Consider the following 20,724-nt stretch of genomic DNA (forward strand, 5'->3'; position numbering starts at 1 on the left):
TTGGAACCTTTTTAACATGTCTCTAATGTCTGCCTTTTTTATATATATATATATATATATATATATATATATATATATATATATTACTCGAAACTTTTATGCGCTACAGTGTAACAGAGAATTTCACACTTTCCTATTTAGACTCATCCAACATCCCTTCGAAACAAGCGAGTTCAAGTGGTAAATTTAAAGATATTGCCTCTGCACATTGTTTGCAAGGTCCAAGTGACAGCTTACTGATGCTACCCAATCTATTCCAGGGACATAATGGGGCTTTCTGTCTATGTTTTCACGCATGAACAATGTAAAGAGTAAACACAATATGCGGCTTGTGCGATCCACAAAAACCACTCACATCTTCATCCAAGTCTTAGTTTCGCATGAATGACAATTTTTTTTTTTTTTTGGCCTTGCCAAAAGTGCCGTTGTTTTGGTATTTCTGGTTATTTGGCTGCTGGATACGAGGTATTGTACTGTACCTAATTTTAACCGCAAATGTTCATTACTACTGTGGTATTAGGAATAATTGCTCTAGGGCCTCAAGAAATAAAGTAAATATGAGCAAATCTAAAAGTACCACTTAGCATTCACATACCGCATAATAAAATTTAGGAAATAATTTGGGGACTTTATTATAATAAACCATCAAAAGACTGTTACTAACATACAATTTAAAAACTGAATGTAATTACTGTATTGGCCCAAATCTAGTACGACCTCGAATATAATACGACCCCAAGTTTTCAGATGTACTTTTAGGAAAATAAAAATCTTACACTATATACAATCTACACATTAAAAATGTTATAGAATGAAAGACAACTAATAAACTGTAACTTTATTTTCAAGTTTAGGCCTAGAAATAACAAAAATATTTTGAGGGAGGAAGGAACAAGATTAAAAAGTAATACCATCATTCGAAAAAGGACCTATGTTCATATGAACTTTTTCACTCAAAATGGCCTAAGATATCGTATCCTAAATTTTTTATCTTTCCTCGTGAATCACCCTGTATATATATATGTTTCACTCGTTTTTCTTATTGTTTAGTTTTCACTGATATAAATATTACATATTCTTAGCAGCCTGTAATGATATTACTGTATAAGTACATTACTTGTCAAATAAGTGACATTTCTGTGGAAGAAAAATAATTCTGATGTATACTTTTGTGAAAATACATTTAAGTGTTTAATTTATACTACTCATAACATTAATACATCCTTACAAGAATGTCAACATCTTGGAAGTGGAACAAAGTTTATAGTTGTACAGCCATTAACTGTTTTAAGGTATGGTAACAATTGTAGAAGCAGAAGGGGAGAATGTTCCTTTTTGAACTTTTAATATTACTGTCAGCAAACACACCTGAAAACTCTCGATTATTCGACACAATTTAGTCACCTGGTCACCTGACAAATGCAATGAACAACTGAAAACACAGGTAATATGAATTTTTACTGCTAAATGAACCTTTTTATATATTAGCAGGGGTTCCCAACTGGTGTGTCGCGCAACTCCATGGAGTGTGTTGCGAAATTTTGGAATTGAAAAATAAATTTTATTGCATACAGAAAATATCTTTATAACGCATGTTTTGTTTGCAACGAAGGCTTTGATATGGTACATTTTATTTTGAGATAGACTTTACCAATGAAACATGAACATTTGCAACAATGCTCAATTCAGTTTTTCAACCATAAGGCCATGTATAGAGAAACTCTGTGGAACCCACCAAGCGCAGACTTCACATTAATTTAAATAGGCAAGTTTTCAAAAACGATAATAAAAATCTTTTATTGTACATCCATCATAGATAGATTGGGATTTTTGACACATACCTTTGTTTTTTTTTTCTTTTTCTTTTATAATTCCACTCAAGTTGCTGCTTGTTCTTTTAGAATTTTCGACTGCGTGTTAACGTCAACCTATCTACAACATTGGATGTCCGACTCTACATAGAAGTTATCAGTGCTTTTTTCCTGACGAAACACGCTGGAACGGCACCTTTTTGCTGCATTTTTTATCATGGAACCGAAATATGTGTGAATAACTATGTTTTTAATCTTTGAATTCCGCTTAGATCTTAGAAGTCTTAGTTGGACAAAAAGGAGGTTAAAAACGACAAAATTCCCGTGCAGTGAACAGTAATCTCTTTTGATCCTAAAATTAGAACAAGAGTTTAATATTTTTAATATTTTTCACACAGTTCAGGACTAATTTTGAAAATTTTGACACCCCATCTCCCGGTCCACTATAAAATATTCTACACAGATTTCGACCACCTTTTTCTCCAGAAGAAAAGCAGTGATTATATTATTATTATTATTATTATTATTATTATTATTATTATTATTATAAAATCAAATAAGTTGTCGCGATATCGTGCGTGTTCAGTATATTGTGTCGTCAGTCAAAAAAGGTTGGGAACCACTGTATTAGGTATACATTACTGGGTTTGAAAACATTTAGTTATCACAGTAGCCCTTGGAGTGTGTTGCTACTGTTCTAGATTATGTTGAAAATGGGATTTTAATTACACTGATATCGCTGCACTTCGTAACATTCATACTTGTACTCATTATTGTATAGATACGGAAATAAAATTTGGAGCTCCCTTATTGTATTAGTTTCGCCTACAACACACTGTGCATGTGCAGTAAACAAGAGCCTCTGTATACATGCTATTTGTGAACAGTTGTGCGAAATTGTTGCCTACATACAGGTGAACTTCCATCAAGACTCATCCCAAATTTTAATTCTGTATCTGTACATACAATGGACAGAACAATAAGGATAACACGGACTATTGTGACCAATTACAGCAAGCGTTCAACCAGTCAATAATTGTTTCGTCTGGTTGTCAGTTGAGATATATACATATAACCTTAATAAACATGCTACAATCAGATTTGCATCAGGAGAAAAAGCAGGAAGAGGTGGCTTGTTATGGACAGACTGTTTTTATACCAGGTCCACTTTGAGATTTGCTCACTCGAATTCCAAATTCGGTTTATATGTATTCAAAATTTTGTGAAAAAAAAAAAAAAAAGTAAAACAAACTTCACTGGTGCATGAATAGCCTGCAAACCGAATAATCCACGCTTGGATAATCGAAAGTTTGCTGTATTTAAGGTAGGCACTCACTCACCAGAAAAAATTCGTTTGTCACCTTCGGATTTTTATTATAATATCAATCACTTATCCCATTTTAGTGTTATTATTTACCACTAGAATGCATTATTTTATTGTAGAGTGTTTTTTTTATTATTATGCTGCAAGTACCAGGCCACTATTGGACCCTTGTCTTTCCCAGATAAGCAAAGGATGGTATGTTATTGTTCACTATATTTTTTTCATTTTATTATTTGATGATTTCTAACATTCTTCCCTTAATAATGGATCAAGATGAGTTCTCAGAGAACTGATGAACTTTTGTCTAATTATTTGGACATAATCACTGAATTGGATGATCCTCACGTCTCCATGAAATTGGACGTTTCGAGTATGATAGTCTGCACCTGTTATTGTTCGACACACAGAATGTTGAATCCCATCTAGACGTTTGAGGTGACGCATGTGAGCTGTTGCCAAAATTTCACATAATTATATCATGAAGGGTCGAATTAGGGATGCAGTAGTTTCGTCTTCATTGTGATGTGGCTCTTGAGTACAGGATAAAGTGACGTGTATCTCTGGAATGCATTGTAGTGTTCTGGACTTAACCTGTAAGTAAAATGAATAGTTTTGTGACTTAAACTATAAAGAACATACTTGGTTGATTTATTATTTTTCAAATCTCATCCTATATGTTCTTTTTGCATATTACATTGATATAATTCTAATTTGATAAATTGTAAAGCTCTTCATACTGTTGGACTAATAAAATAAGCTTCATGTCATCCATTTCATTTCATTCATTCATTCATTCATTCATTCATAGTGTTCTGCCCAAGGACAGGTCTTTCACTGCAAACCCGGCTTTCTCTAATCTTTCCTATTTTCTGCCTTCCTCTTAGTCTCCACATATGATCCATATATTTTAATGTCGTCTATCATCTGATACCTTCTCCCATTCACCATTCCTTCTTTGTTGTTTAGGCAACTGTCAGAAGACAGTTCTGAACCTCATGAGTGATACCAACAAGGCACCACTTATGAGGCAACTAGACCCGGGAATAATGGGGTAGGTTGGCCAGTTCCTTTCCCCCATTCCTTCTTATACCTCCAATATTACCGCGAAGGCCTTGTAATCGATATAGCTAATTGTCATGACATTCTTTATTTTCATCATGACTTGTACGAAAATCTGTTTAGAATTCTCTGGCCAGAATTCTGGATGGAATCCGGTTATGCGGACAGAGGCGATACTGTCAAATGGGTGATGTTTCGTGTAAAATAGTGTGAAGAATAAAAATCCAAACGCACCAAATGAATCCATTCTGGTAAGTGAGCGCCTACCTTTACTTTTCACTTCTTGGTAAGTGTCCCCAGTTATTATTAACTGATTACATAATATGGGGTCATAAATCGCACAATATTTGCAACACTTGAGTTATCATGAGAAAATTTTAACATAGTTTCTACTTTTAGGTACCGAAATTTTCATCAGGAGATAGTCTGTATACTCATTTACAACTAAAAGATAATATAGTGGCCGTGTTTGAGAATTCTGCATACACTGCTAACCAGTCGATATAATGTGATATCAGACTCTCAGCTTTATCTCTCTCCTAAGAAGATCTTTCTGTAGATTTCATCTGCAAAAAATTCGTCATCCTTGTCCGACTTTGAACTTGTTATATTTGGTTTCAAAAGTAGGCCTACACATACAAACCACAGACTTCTGTGAATGACTGATACTGTTATATATTGCATTTTAAAATGTGAAGTTTAGCTACAATTTTTAATAAATTAAATTAAATGCTGTTATCTATAGTATGCAACTGAATGGAAGTACTCTACTTTGGAATATCTATATTGCAGGGCATGATACGGGACCTGGAGAATCTGGGAAGAAATATCGTCCATTGTTCCTTGACCACTTTGACAAGAAAGAGGCGGAAAATATTAAGGTATGTGAAAGCATAATAATTCAGAGACTTTTTTTTCTTATACGTACGTGCATGGTGTGTGTCGTTATTTATTTATTTTTATTTATGTATTCCTCAAGTCGAAAAATATCTGTTTATCTGCATGTATCTATATGTGTCTGTGTTAGTGATTATGATGAAATTCTGTGATTTTGATTTCTTAAGGCTATACAGTAATTAAGTAGAATAAATTTCTACTGAGGAATGGCCTACATAGAGCTGTGCAATTTATTATATCTTCTAGTGCTCAGCTTTCACTGCAAAGTTGTTCATTCCCGATTCTTTCTCTTCATTTTTCTTTAGCATTCCACCATCTGTCATATGTACTTCTCAGACATTGAATTTTACTTTCCAGTAGTGCATGGTTTTTTCTCTTCATTTCTCTCCATTTCATTCATTCTTAAATTCTCCCGATAATTCTTTTAACATGTCTGTATCACTCTGCAAACATAAGGAGCTATATATTGCATTGAAAAGTTTGACATCAGTAAACAAAATTACACATGGTTCCAAAAAGAAGACTGAAAAAAAATATATATATAGAGAGAGAGAGAGAGAAATAAAATTTCAGAGCTAAAGCAGTTGAATTACAGGCAAAGCAAGATCACAGAAGAAAAATTCGAAGTATCCCTTCCACAAATCCATTGGACTACATTAGATATAAATACAAACACCACATTAATAGAAGCGGTATAAAAATCAATGGATTTACCAGAGACTCCAAGACTCACTGAATACTATCAACACGAGATATCCAGATGAAGATTGGTTTAGAATCTGTACTGATGGTTCTGTAATGAATCCAAAGGAAGGAGAAGGGATCTATAGTGAAACATTCGCACAATCCCTTGGTCCAAGATCTACAGTATTCGAGGCAGAACTGATAGCAATTGCAACAGCTCTGAAACAACTTCTATAGCAACCATCCATAATAAAGAAAACTCCAAATCAGCTATAGAAACATTAAACAATTACAACAAGAAGACAAACTATAGAAGAAATAAGAATCATGTATAAGATAATAACATCACAAGGCAAGACAGTGATAATACAATGGATCCCCTATCATATTAGACTGTATGAAAACGAACAAGCAGATCTTTTAGCTAAAAAAGACACCACTATAATAAAAAAAAAAAACCACAACAAAAAATAACAACAGAAAAGAGACTAAAGGATGTAAATCAATATATCCATATATTAAGAAAACAACATAACGAGACTGAGGTGAATGAGAAGACTTACAGTAACATGGAAAACTATACAAAATCAATAATATCAGAATCACGAGAGTCATTATTCTGATTGGCAACTGGTCATGATTGTCTCAATGAACATCTCAGCAAAATAGGAATCATCACAACAAACCACTGCGCCATCTGCCTCAGTAAAGATATCAATAACGAGGACCACCTGCTACACTGCAGAAGCCTAGATAGAAGAAAGCAGAAAAGAAGAGATCTTCCTGGACTCTACTGGAAATCAAAAGAGTTAATGGCGTGAACCAATCCCTAACCATTGGATACCAACAAACCACCATGTATTGCAGTGATTATGTCCAGATTTAAATACAGTATGTTGTGCAAGTGCAAAATATTTTACATTCAATTTCTAATGGTTAAAGTAACATTGTTTAGAAGTGGCGGTTCGTGCCTAAAATGACAAGGGGTTCACTACTTTTATGGCATTACATAGTTTTCCAACAATTTAAACAATATTTCATTTCTGAAAAATAAAAACAATATTAGAGTTCTCTAAAGTAGATAATTACCTTGATGATGATGATGATGATGATGATGATGATGATGATGATGATGAGTTATCTTTGAAAGAACATAGTGATTTTTCCTTACATTATCATTCTGTTTTTCAGTATTCTGCCTGAAAGCTGAGCTATGCTGTTGCCTAATTTCTGTTCTTCCAAGGACTGATAAATCTAGGCAAGCATTCTTATGAGCAATAGATTCCTCATGCTTCTTAATTTTCTGTGTCAAATGACTTAAATCTAACACACCAGTGCATGTCCAGCTCATATCTTAGCAAATAGCAGGCATGGAAAACAAAATAATTTATTTGTAGATTCACAACCGTAAATCCAGCTGTTGTTTGATATATTTTTACATTAAAAGCCCTGCAAAATGTCTTACCTCGAATTGTTTATGCCTGCTTCAAATCGAGTTGAGGTAACTACCTTCCAAGCTTCTTTATTTTACACTTGTCTTCCAAGATTAAAACTGAAAAATTTGTTTGTAAAAGATATTGAACATTATTCATTTTCTTTGGAAACAAATACTGGTCATACAGATGAATATATTAAGACTAAATGGACATTTAAAGGATTGTAGGAAATTACTAATAAATACAACAATCGATAACACATGTACACGTGCTAAAACCATGATCTCAGCTACAGACTGAAGCTAACTTCCGATTTGGATTGTGAAGTCTTATCTTTCCACCAGAGCGTGTCGGCTGTCTCACAATTAATACGTGACTGTAGAGCTGCGTGGTTCAAGGGCCAGCGTATCCACACATATGCCCTGCAGCAAATACCCTTGCATCTCGGCCTGCACACAAGTCCAGAAGCTGGCTCAGCGAGGTTCAGAGGAGAAATTGAACCTCAGAAGCTTATAAGCATGTAGGAATTAGATCTCTGTGGTTCATAGGTTTTTATACGACAATAATACATCAGAGCCACAAGTAAACTTATTAAAGATGAAACAAAAAATGATAGTGTAAATTATGAATAAATTTATTTAAACAATTAAATTGTTTTTCGTTGTTTTTCCTGGAGATTCTTTGAACCATTGAACACATAAGACGCACTGCCACTGGTGTTTAGACATTCGATATTAAAAGTTACTTCAGGACACTTCCTGAATTTTATCACCATGGTAATTAGAATAACATGAATAATTTATTACAGTGGGTGCATTATTCCCCAGTCCTTTTTTGTATAGAAATGATGTTTGATAAATTGAAGTTGAACATATTGAATTGATGATGCATTAGTTTGGTACCTGTAAGTTTTGGATAAAATTTTCAGTAAGTAGGTTTATTATGCAAGTTGTAAGTTCAACATTTTAACAATAATTGAAGAAATCATTGCAGAAAGGTTACATCTTCTGATTTTTAGATGTGAACATGTACCTTTTTTGCATCATATGCTTCCTTTATATGAAAATTATGTCCAATTTATGTTACACTATTTATATTGTTCTTTCAATCCAGGGCAATGGTCAGCCTCAGGTTTCTCCCTCGCACAGATTGTCTGGTGGAGATGTATCTACTGATGTTCAACCTAGTGCATTACCAAATGCCAATGTGCCACTGTCGAAACACAATGCGAACTCAGTGTACCCTCATGAGCACAAACCCACGCCACCATCACCTCAGCTGTCAGCAGAGGAGAGACAGAGATTTCAGAACCACTTGCAGCGACAGCTGAACCAGATCTCAGGTGCAGGAGGAGGTCAACTTCACCATCCTCCAACTGCAGAGCCCTTCCAACCAAGACACCATCACGAGAATCAGGCTAAATTTCAGAGAGCTTTCGTTGATGGCGACTTTGAATTTGTAAGTGCTACGTTAAGGAGAGATACTCATACATAGTAGATTATATTAGTTACTTTAAAATACCCTTGTAATGTGCTTTAATTTGTAAACCTTCTGAAATTTACTGAAAAATGCATATGGTTTTAATCGATTTTTGATGAAAAATGTATAAATGTGTGTCCATTGTTTTCCAGGATGAGATATAAAGCATTAAAATAATTTTTCTATACTCACCATAAATATCTTACCGTATATTATTGCGTAATTTCCACCTTTTTTCCTAAAATTTCTGGCCAAAAAACACGGGGGGGGGGGAAATTATGCGAGTATATTTTCTGACTGGTTATTGTAGTCCAAGAGTTTATAAACGTAAATATAATTTATTAATTCATTTTCTTTATGGATGTTGGCCTTAGGTCACGTATTCTTTTATCTGATGAGAAAGGTGAGTGGAAATGACATATTATCAAATATAAATATATTTACTTACTTACTTACTTACTTGGGGATTTTAAGGGACCCGGAGGTTCATTGCCACCCTCACATAAAGCCCATCATCGGTCCCTATCCTGAGCAAGATTAATTCAGTCTCTATAATCATATCCCACCTCCCTCAAATCCATTTTAATATTATCCTCCCATCTATGTTTCGGCCTCCTCAAAGGTGTTTTTCCTCCGGCCTCCCAACTAACACTCTGTATGCATTTCTGGATTTGCCCATATCTGCTACATGCTCTGCCCATCTCAAACGTCTAGATTTAATGTTCCTAATTAAATCAGGTGAAGAATAGAATGTGTGCAGTTCTGTGTTGTGTAACTTGCTCCATTCTCAACAAATAAATATACAAGACAAAAGAGTATAATATTAAATTACTTAAAAAAATCTATTTCGAATAAAAACATGTTACATATGTAAGGTCCTTTAAAACAGTTGAATACACCTGTCGACTCACAAACAATGACCTTTCATGTTTTTCTCCCCTCCCTACCCTACACTCTGCTCTTGTCACTTTCATTGATATCCTCACTGTTTTCACACACATCAGATTCAGATAATACATCATCTTGTTCATTTTCACTGTTCCACAACATGTCATCCTCGGACCCATCAATAGCACAGGATTGTTTTTAGCTTTTTTAATAACTTCCTCAGTGATCAGCCCCTATACTTGGATTATGCAGTCACACATTGTCAGTATAGATGGCTTCTATTGGTAATTGTAGTAGAATAAGAAACAGAGATAATTCAACTTCGACCGACCAAGTACAGGTCTATTGTTAGATCATTTACGCTCTTAACACTCGAAAATTTTTGGGATGAAAAATAAATGCTGTAGAAAACTCTCCACCACAAGCTGAGTGAAAGGAATTTGTGTCCTTTGAGGGGGAGGAAAATATGCTATATTTAATTTAATTTCGATATCAGTGGTCGAATTGGGCTGGTATAAGCCAGTATGGCATATTAGAAGTAAAATTAGATGCTAAAAAGTATACCAGCTGTAAAAATGTTGATTTCTAATGCCAGGCATTTGACAAAGTCATTTGACCTCTTGCACTCCAATATTTTTCAAAGGTATTGTCATAATCAGCCACTGAAGCACAGATTTTGAGGTGTTCTGTATCCATTTCCTGGTTTGAGTTGCACAATGGGAACTTAGAGGACTGATATATTCCAATTTTATGCAGGTGTTCGGCCAAACAGTCATGGCCTGTTGCCAATCTAAATGCAGCTACAGACGGTTTGCATGGTAAATCGGGAATTAACTGTGGATTTTGATGCAGAGAGTTCCCATGAGATTGTGTTATATTTTGTTTGTTGAAATCTAAGTATGTAGATTTAATAAATCTTTTCACAGAGTAATACGTAGATTTAGTAACAGGTCTGTAAGTAGCAGTGCCGCCCTTCTTTGCTAAAGCACCGCATTCTCGTTTTCCAAGATTCCACAGAGGGATGGTATCCATTGGAATACAGTTCTTTTATTGAGTGTTATTAATTGTGAGAGCATTTTAGTTATTTCTGCCGTTTGAGATGAAGGTGTGTGTCTCGAGACTATTGATAGAATAGCTGCTTTGGAGTCTGACAATATAACCACAATCTAGTATATACAGTCACGAAGCTCAATATGTAGTAAATATGCATCCATAGATAGTTGCTAACCACTAGGATCGCTAATATCGCTTCATTACAAACAATGCGAAATAGTACCAGCACAGTCTGTTGTTCCTAGCACCCTCACAACTCGAGCTTCGTGACTTTATATACTAGATTGTGACATAACTGCATTCTTAAATTTATTGATGTGACATAAAAGATTCCTGAGACTTTCACTTACTGCAATGATTTCTCCATCAAAACTGACTGTTATTTAGTGAAGATGATCACATAATCAATTACGCTAACCAATTGTGTCACCATACTTTGTACCTTCTCTTAGACATTTCTGTAGTAGTATGTGATTTCTTATATATTACATTATTTAGTTCATGCTTGGAAGCAATGTCTTATTTAAGAAATTCTCAAAATAGTTTCGCAAGACAAGTCTGTGCATACCAACAGTAATTTATTTCCAATTCGACCAGTGTTCAATATTTTTAATAAATAATCTGGGGGGAGGAATTACATGATGAGTAGATTAATGCAATAAAATACGGTTCATTAATAGACCCATTTCTTTATCAAATTTTTGTATAATATTAAAACTGCATAAAGTATAATATTATGAAGTCCACAGTTCTTTATATCATAAAGAAATGCTGTTCGAAATGAACATTATTTCTTAATCTTAAAATGTAGACTTTCACAGCCAGTGTCAATAGGTAAAGGATTCTCCTGGTTGAGAGACCATGGTCTACTGGTAGTGTTGCATCCAGATGTTTTGTCTACAGCTACAGTAGACATAAGATGGCAAGGCACACGTGAATGAAGTGTGCTATCTCCTGAGGTGTCCACATCTCCTTCACTGTCAAATTTCAGATTTCACCAAAATTCATACCTGCGACCAAAAACGCATTTCAACAATCCAACAAAATTCCCATAAAAATTTTGACAGTTTCTGATTAACATGGTGAAAACCGTATTCTGATATCGTGTCTCAGTAAATTGTTATTTACATCTGAAGTTGTAAAGGTTTCATGTGAACATCCTGTATTTCACGAAAACGAGATAATGAAACTGAAATTGACATATCTGTGGGTACTGCAAAATAATGCATTTAGGCCATGGAAAATTACTAGTACCGGTATAAGGTCCTGTACAAATTTCGCGTTTCTTAGAAACTAAGCAATGTATGATCTAATTTTAAAGACTAATTAAAGAAACTTAGCTAAAGTAAATTTTCAAAGCTACCTTAAAGTACAAAATAAAAAAAATTATCTTTAAAAATGCCATAAACAAGAGTGAGATAATTATTAAAGTAAATTAAAGCAAATTCTTCTACGAAAATTCACACTGAAGAGGGGAAAAGATTAAACTAATTTTGAAAATGGAATGCATGAGGGCGAAATAATGCATGGCAACATTTGGGCATTAGATACAGAAGTTTGACAAAATTTGAAGATAAACTGAAATGTTGGAAAAAGTTTTCAGGTTATTTTCCTTGTCTTGTTTTGGTGATGAGCCACAGCAATGTTCTTGTCAGCTTGCAGGGAGTACTCAAAATGAATGAGAAAGATTTAGTGCTTATAATGGGCTAAATTTGTTGATTCATGTGCTGTGATTCATGTACATTTTCAGAACAGAAATTTAATCTGTGGGGGAGGACGTGAACTCTACTTGAGAACCATTCCATATATCAGTTGAATACTACATAATAAAGGGCCTCATGAAGAAAACTGTCAGGTTTGATTTGCACTACATCATTTTTGTATATTTTTTATTTAACATTAAGATAAATATTTTTTTTACAAAAATATATTTCACATTTCATTAACTCGCAGATATTGAATATGAACTGATAGTTTACGAGAAATCATTGTACACTGGCTGGCAAATAGATGGCATGACAAAAACCACTTTTTGATATGTATATGTATATTTCTCCAAACATCTCAAAATTGGCTTTTTCTCAGAATCATAATGCTTTCTGTTTATGCATACTTTATATGATGAGAAAGTAAAAAAAAATCTAATCAAGAGGGTCTATCTCTTTCTCAGTTTTGTATAACTGATCTCATATTCCTCAGTGTCCATCTCATTGTTCTGTGTACTTTCATGTCAGGGAACTCAAATTAGCTTGATGGGATTGTATTTAGCCAGTATCCCTCATGATTCTAACCATTTCATGATCAATGTAGATTGTACAGTAGGAGATTCATGAACTTTCAAAGCTGTTTGACTATGAGAGTACAAAATTGTGACTTCTTACTGCAGTCCTTGTTAATACTTTCCCATATAATTATTGATATGACAAAAATCACAACCTGAAAAACTATGGCATAATGGTTAAGAATCTACTTATGTAGCCATACACAATATTTTCACTTCAATACACATAATGAAATTGTTTTACATTTCAATGCATTGCATGATCCAAAATGTTTATTTAATAAATACTCTAATTTCAACATTGTTTACGTATAATAATTTCGAAGAGTGTTACTTTTTTATATCTTAAAACTGCAGGCTTGTCTGATAGATAATTAGGTTATAAAATTCATAAAATTGTTGTCGTCTTCCTAGCAAGTATTAGGCCGAGTGGCCTGTTACAGTCTCAAACTAGAATTTTCAGTCCATCTCTTCTTCGGACGACCTAGAGATCTTTTGCCATGCGGATGGTAATGAAACAGTGCTTCTGGAATTTTGCATCGATCCATTCTTTTGAGATGACCCTTCCACTGAAGTTGATATTTGCTGATGAACTGCATAATGGGTTCATCATTATAATCCATCTTTGTCATCCGAGGCTTCTGTTGAGACTTGAAAGCAATGTGAAAATGACGCTCAGTGGGTTGCTAGCCCAGAGAGGTACAATTGGTGGGGTTTCCACCTATGCAGCATTTCCTCTGCATATGAAATTCCAGTTATACCGCTGATACTCGGTCCCCAGAGCCTCCTCGTTTGTTCAAAACGGGTTGCACCACGTGAAGGCGAGGATGGGATTTGGGTAGGAGAGGTTGTAGATGGAATGCACATCACAACCTTTTGGCAACCCCCATGAAATTGTTGTTGTTGTTGTTTTCTAATGCCAGGCGTTTGACAATAAAGTCATTTGACCTCTTGCACTCCAATATTTTTCAACGATACTATCATGGCCAGCCACTGAAGCACAGATTCTGAGGTGTTCCGAATCCATTTCTTGATGAAAATGGCAAGTTGTAGCCGATTTAAGTGAACACCATATTTTAACGTTTTGGTGGCTACTTCATTCACACACAACCCCCAGAATGTCTGGAGGACCACACCTGCTGTTGGTCGACGGGTCCATTGGACCTAGCTGGGAGATCTTGTTGATCACCAGCTTTCCCTCCTTAAGCCACTGGAGGACGATTTTAGTGCCATAGTAGGTCAGCACTAGGAACAGAAAAGTAGAAAGAGGAGGAAGGAAAGTGAAATGAACCCCTAGGCCTCAAATGCTCTAATGCCGTCGGGGTCGAAGAAAGTAAGAGTTCAGTCAGAGGACTGGATAGGAAAGGGTAAAGAGGGAATTAGGTATTGAATAGAGGGAAATTATACCAAATTCAGTCATTAACTCATCAAGCTGACCAGTGCTAATTGATGAGTAGCCCCTCCCTTTAGTTCAGTGTCTAAAATTATGCTTACTAACAGCTGCACCACGGGAAGGTAGGGATGGGACATTGGGTATTTGTCCAGGTTGGTTCCTTAAAGCCTTCAATGGGAAGGATTAATGGCTTCCCCCCTGTATCCGGCAGATACCCTTTTGCAGCCCCCATGAAATTGTAAATAATATATTTATAGATAGGAACGCAATAAAACTGTGAATACAATACGTCAAGGTTTCTGGAGGTGCAGAACTGATCAAGTTTTCATATAGAGGATGCACAATATATCTTCAAGTTCACAGTGCCTGAAGTGTGTTACCGATGTCCCTATATAATCCAATTTAATCTAGATATTAGAGCACTTCTTGAGCATTGAATTCTTTGTTGCAGTTGAAGTTCCTAAGCTACGAAGAGCTACAACAACGGATGGCGAATCTAGATGCAGAGATGGAACGGGAAATAGATGAATTACGCCGGCGATATCAAACAAAACGCCAACCTATTCTCGATGCTATGGACCAGAAACGTAAACGTCAACAGAATTTCTGAGATACAAGACAGGGGTGTTTGGCTGGCGGACTTGGCCACACCACACATCCAAGCCAGACCAGATGCAACCTGGGGCCAGCCATTCCACCACATTGTTGCTACAGGGAAATGTTCTGAAAGTGCAAGTCCACATCCTTAGCCCAAGATAAGTTCACTGCTTAGGAATAAAAATTCTTATGTATTCCTGCTAGAACAAAAAAATACAGTTTGTATGATGAAATGGTTGGCAGAAAGGGCATAGATACTGTATTTGCTCAAGTAATGCCTGCACCTACAATTTGTGGTCAGAACATTCACATATTGAATGCCTGTGTTATATCTTAACCTCCTATGTTAAGTTAAAAACACTTTTTTTTTTTCTTTTGTAGAAAAAGGTTAACATTCTGATATGTGCTGCTCATCGCTGATAGAGTTTGTAAAGTACAAGGTTTTAGTTGAAGCAGAGTTAACTTTTCATAGGAGTAGGAAACATGGCTGATGCTCTGGAATATGCATAAGACTGGAGAAGATGTTTTACTCTAACTGACTAATACACTAATTCTGTAGTATAAGAACCCAAAAGTTTCACACCAAAGCCCACCATTTAAACCTGATATGGATTAATTTGATCCAAATCTTACCATCACATTATATACCTTCGTTTGGTCTGAATATTATACCCTCATCTCAGTACCAGTTCTTCCAAATTACTATTTCCGAAGTGGGCTCCCCACCACAGATTTCTTCCCTCATCCACTATGACTTCAATTCACCTATATTGAAAGAAATAGCAAGAACAAGAGACTATGTGCCATTATCTACTTTTTCCTTCTTTGTTACGTTTATATGCCTTTCATTAGTACTTTGTAATTATACCATTGCATTTTAAAATGTCTGATAACCACTAAAAACACACAAAACACTAAGAAATTGTTTAGAAATGTTGCTGATTACTGCATCTTGCGTGGCTGTCTGCTGTAGCAATGAGCTGCCAGCTGATAAACTGTAACCCGATTCCACAATTCAATGTCTGATGACCATTAAAAATAACAGAAAAAAGTACTAGGAAGTTCTTTTCAAATGTTGCTGATTGCTGTCTCTCACATGACAATTGTGAAAGTAACACACATGTACCTGTTAATTAGAGTGAATGCTCAAAATGACTTTTATATGCATGACTCATTTCTTGAAGTATATTCTTGAAACTGGGTGAAGTTGTTTGTGTGAAATGTTTAAAGTTTTGTGACTCAACGTGCTGAATTGACACTTCCACTGTGCAACAATCGTCGAAGAGTGGAGCACAAGCAGATAAGAGAGGCCTCAGGTGGGACCACATTTGCTCAAATACCGTGGCATTTTTAAAGAACTTCCCTGAACCATTGAAAATATCTGACAACCACTAAATCACATATGAAATATATACTTCACACATTCTGGTACTTCACCCACATGAAATGATAGTGACAGTATTTCTTCTTTATGAATGAGGTGTTGCTACTATTGAATTTTATTATGTTAGCAGTCATTCTGGTTAAGATAAAGTAGTTCAGTAACTTAATGAATTATGCATTTCTTTGAACTTCCCTCATTATTATTCATAGAACAGTAATTTCATTCGTTACCACAGGAAAACCTCAATTTTATTTATTAAGCAATTTTATATGGTGCTTTGTAGTTAAACAATTGACATGGTACAAAAAAATTACTTATTTGTGTGAGACATGTTCTGTCAGACCGTATTAACATTTTTGGCTGCAATGTTTCATGTAAAGTTAAAAGCAAACTTAGATATATCCTCTGTAGTTGAAATGTTACTGATTCTGGTTACAAAACTAGTGAGCGTGAAGTAAATGGGTGATGTGAAAATAGCTCTCCCTCTTGCAGTGAATAGTGTGTATGTCTTGTCCCATGCAGTGACTTCATTCGATGTTGATTTCATGAATTCACGACCATTACTCCGAAGATCTTTCAGAAAAGTTTTGTTCCAGAATATTTGCAGGTAAAACTTTTTAATTTGATGTATAAATATTCATGTACCATACTTACATATACTAATTTTCCACATAGTCCCCATCTTACTCTGTAGGTATTCAATACCTGTGGACAAAATCCATGCTAGTAAAGTTCCTGTAACTTCTGTTGAAGCCATCTCTTCACCTCCTGGATAACATTATCACCTCAAACTTTTATCTGTAGATGTACTTCTTCATTAGATTAGATACATAAAAATTGTATGAAACCAAATGTGGACTATAAGGTGCAGTTTTCATGTCTTGCAATCGTTCATTTGTTCACAATGTCCATCAGAATAACTTTTTCATATACTAGAAAACTTATCACTTCCCGTGACAAGTGGCCCTGCTTCAGAACTTATGATAGTTCTTCTATTGTGGTGCATCTGATGATCAGACCTTACTTTCTAGGTTATCTATGTGCAAGACATTTATTGAAATGCTTTGAAATTCACCTAATGAGAAATTTTGCGTGTATCTAATAATTTCTGAGAAAAAAAATATGGGACAACACACTTCGAGTGTAGATATTTATTGTTCTCCACAAGATTATAAAGGAAGGGATTATAAACTCCAACCTTGAAAACAGCATGATGATCATATTAGTACTGTATTTGTTCATGTATAAGCTGCCTCCATGTATTTTACATGAACAAATAAAAAAAAAAAGAAGAAGAAGAAGAAGAAGATTGTGTATTGGAGCCTCTACATGCAGCAGAAGCAAAACTTCTTAAGCTGTAAATGTCAAATAATCTTTTTAAAAGTTCGTGCAATGAAAGGTGATAAATTATGGTTGAATTTAACAGTTTTATACTCAATACTCTTCAGAATTTAAAAATGAAACAATTGTTTTATGATAGCTAAAATAAGATATGAAAACTGTGCTTTGCATTCGTTCCAAATCGTCGGCTTAGAGTGTAAATCTTATAACCGCCAAAAAGAAAATTTTACAAGAGAAGCATAAAACTGAGTTTAAATTAACTCTGAAACTTTAGGACCAATTCTAAAATACAGGTGGCATTTGTACCTGTACTTTAGATTTGGTTCTAAAGTTCCAGAGTTAATTTAAACTCGGTTTTTTGCTTCCCTTGTAAAATTTTCTTTTTGGTGGTTAGCAGGTTTACACTCTAAGCTGACGAAATGATGTGTGAAATCTGTATCAATAGTTACCTCAGATCTTGTTGTCGATTCGCTCGGTGAATTATTCATCATCAAAGTAAATTACTCTTGAAGATTTATATCAGTGACTATGCTTCATGCAAAGTACAATTCACTCCTCATGGTTTTGACTATATAACATCGCAACAGTACACAAAGACGTACTGCCATGTGGCAGCCTCCCTCTCATTAATTTCTGTAAATTGGTGAAAAACCTCAAACAACAACTACTTCCTTTATGCCATAACATAGCAACTACAATCTCATTACAACAACACACAAAGTCCTGTTAAAACATCCATCACAGAATTTGGTTTCACAGCATTTGGCTCTTATCCTACGTAAAAAAAAGTCTCACTTCAAAAATTAAAAAAAAAAAAAAAAATCTCGTGTAGAGATTTGGGTTTATGGCAGAAAATCCCCAGTAGTCATTGGATGGAGTCACCATCCTTTCTTTCACTGTTTTTCTTAGGAAATTTCGATAGCATGGTTGGGTTAGACATTAAATTAAGGAAATTTCGATAGCATGGTTGGGTTAGACACTAAATTAATCTACATGTTGTGACATTGTTTCTTCTAAAATGTACAATATATCGGAATATTTTCGTGGTGGCAGATACTTTTCATTCATTGACTTTTTGGCCATACCAAGAGTCTAGTGTTGAATATAGGTCACTCCTTCATTCAGTCAGTCACATTTATGAAAAAAGTTTGGCTATGCAAAAGCAAATGAACAGACATTATTATTATTATTATTATTATTATTATTATTATTATTATTATTATTATTATTATTATTATTTTACAAAATTGCAAGGCTATTAGCTGCCCATTATTCACCCCTAATGTACGAGCAGGCTCATAGATGTCGCTAGCATAGACCACTTAATTTGTCAGAAACAATCCATAGCACAACACAGACAGTAAATACACATTACACTGGTAATGAATGATGATAATAATGGGAATCAGAGAAAACCTCTGTGTTGTTTTGATGATGAGATTGTCCAGCACAATATATGAATTCATGGTGGATCAACCGGTATTTGAAGTTTGAACCCTGGCCTTCAAACTTATAAGTCCAATGTGCTAATGTTGAGCCACTTTGGCGGTATTATTATTATTATTATTATTATTATTATTATTATTATATTCATAACTAAGACTGTTTCAAGCATTTAAGTCAATCATTTCTTGAACACAATAACAAAAGGAAACCATGACAACATTAAATATCAGTGCATTACCTTCTGTCCCGAGCCCTGAGCCATTATTTTGTTGTTTTATTTTAAAGTTCAATATAATTTTACACTTAAAAAAAAAGTAACGGACATGAGGAGAAATTCTGAAAACATTCTGTAGGTTACAGTTAGGGCACAAATGCAGATATATTGTACTATGCTTCGGGTCTCTGCACATATATCTTATATCTTAATCATGTATGAAGTATGGTATAGTATACAATACTCTCTCAGAACTCAGGATATTATTATTATTATTATTATTATTATTATTATTATTATTATTATTATTATTATTATTGATGATGACGACAATGGTGAGTCTTCTTCGTGTATTAATAATTTGAAGAGGCACTAAAAATCTAGTACAAACATTGTAGCTTGACTTGCATTACATTGTTGAAGTTAGCTTGTTTCCGACTTCATTTAATATTTTGATTAAGGCATTGCTAGACAGTGTAAAACGGACTATAATATTTTCTTAAGAGACTGTTTTAGTGAATGGGAAGATAATCTTAAAAAATAATAGATAAACTTGAGAATATCACAGTTTTAATATGAAAATTTCAACTTTTGAATAAAAAACAATGATATCTCGAAAAAGTTATATATTTTAAAATAATAAAATATTGTTATAGAGTACATATCAAATTTCGATTTTTAATCCAGTTTAGTGCTTAGGAGGTATAAAATGAAGCACTTTTAAAGAATGTGTCATGATTACAATTTTACAAGATGATGGAAATGCGTATTCTGTCTTAAGCAAGTGAAAATTCGACATTAAATTGGACAGATAAATGGAAAATTGAGTTAGTAGAGATATTCTTATATTAAGTGATAGGATATATTGCTTGACCAAGTTAACATATCCCATGGAGGACATTGGTGGCTTGTGACTAATTTTTCTTGGGAATTCAAATAATTGGGAAAAATTAATATTTTTGTGCATTATTAAACTTACCTTAAATATGCTGCACAACTGCAGTTTTGGAATGCGGACTGTATCGGCCATAGGACAGTGGTACTCATTATCAGGCCCACTGGCCACATGTGGCACTCAAAGACATTTATTGTGGCTCTTGAACAAATATTACCATTACTATTCTTTTTCTGAGAATTATTTTTTAATTTCCGTAATAATGTGTAACTGGAGAAAACTTTGATTACCCTGGATCATTACTACCAGTGAAGATGTTCAACTACAACACATATTTGTTTTCTTTAAAAGGGTAGTGTCATGTCTCATGTACTTGTCATGTCTTCATATAATAGTTAGTCATAAACGCTTTTATCTTGCTAGACTTTACAGTAGCATAAATTCAGATTTTGATAACGAGTATCCAAACAAAACATTCTCAATGAAGGATAGAAAAACTGAAAATGTTAAAAATGGCCATAATATCTGAACAGAAAAGAATG

At 34.5% G+C, this 20,724-nt stretch overlaps 1 protein-coding gene across 1 annotated transcript in view; it reads left to right on the top strand.

The window, feature by feature from the left end:
• hpo (serine/threonine-protein kinase hippo) overlaps positions 1–20,111 on the top strand; it is a 61,373-nt gene extending 41,262 nt beyond the window's left edge. The window contains exons 8-10 of the mRNA XM_069830917.1: positions 4,987–5,075; positions 8,325–8,669; positions 14,757–20,111. Coding sequence (XP_069687018.1) covers positions 4,987–5,075; positions 8,325–8,669; positions 14,757–14,915 — 593 coding nt within the window. The 3' untranslated portion in view covers positions 14,916–20,111. The remainder of the gene's footprint in view (positions 1–4,986; positions 5,076–8,324; positions 8,670–14,756) is intronic.
• Positions 20,112–20,724: the final 613 nt, after the last annotated feature.

The sequence above is a fragment of the Periplaneta americana genome, chromosome 7 (genome assembly GCF_040183065.1).
Source record: "Periplaneta americana isolate PAMFEO1 chromosome 7, P.americana_PAMFEO1_priV1, whole genome shotgun sequence".
Taxonomy (NCBI): Eukaryota; Metazoa; Arthropoda; class Insecta; order Blattodea; family Blattidae; genus Periplaneta; species Periplaneta americana.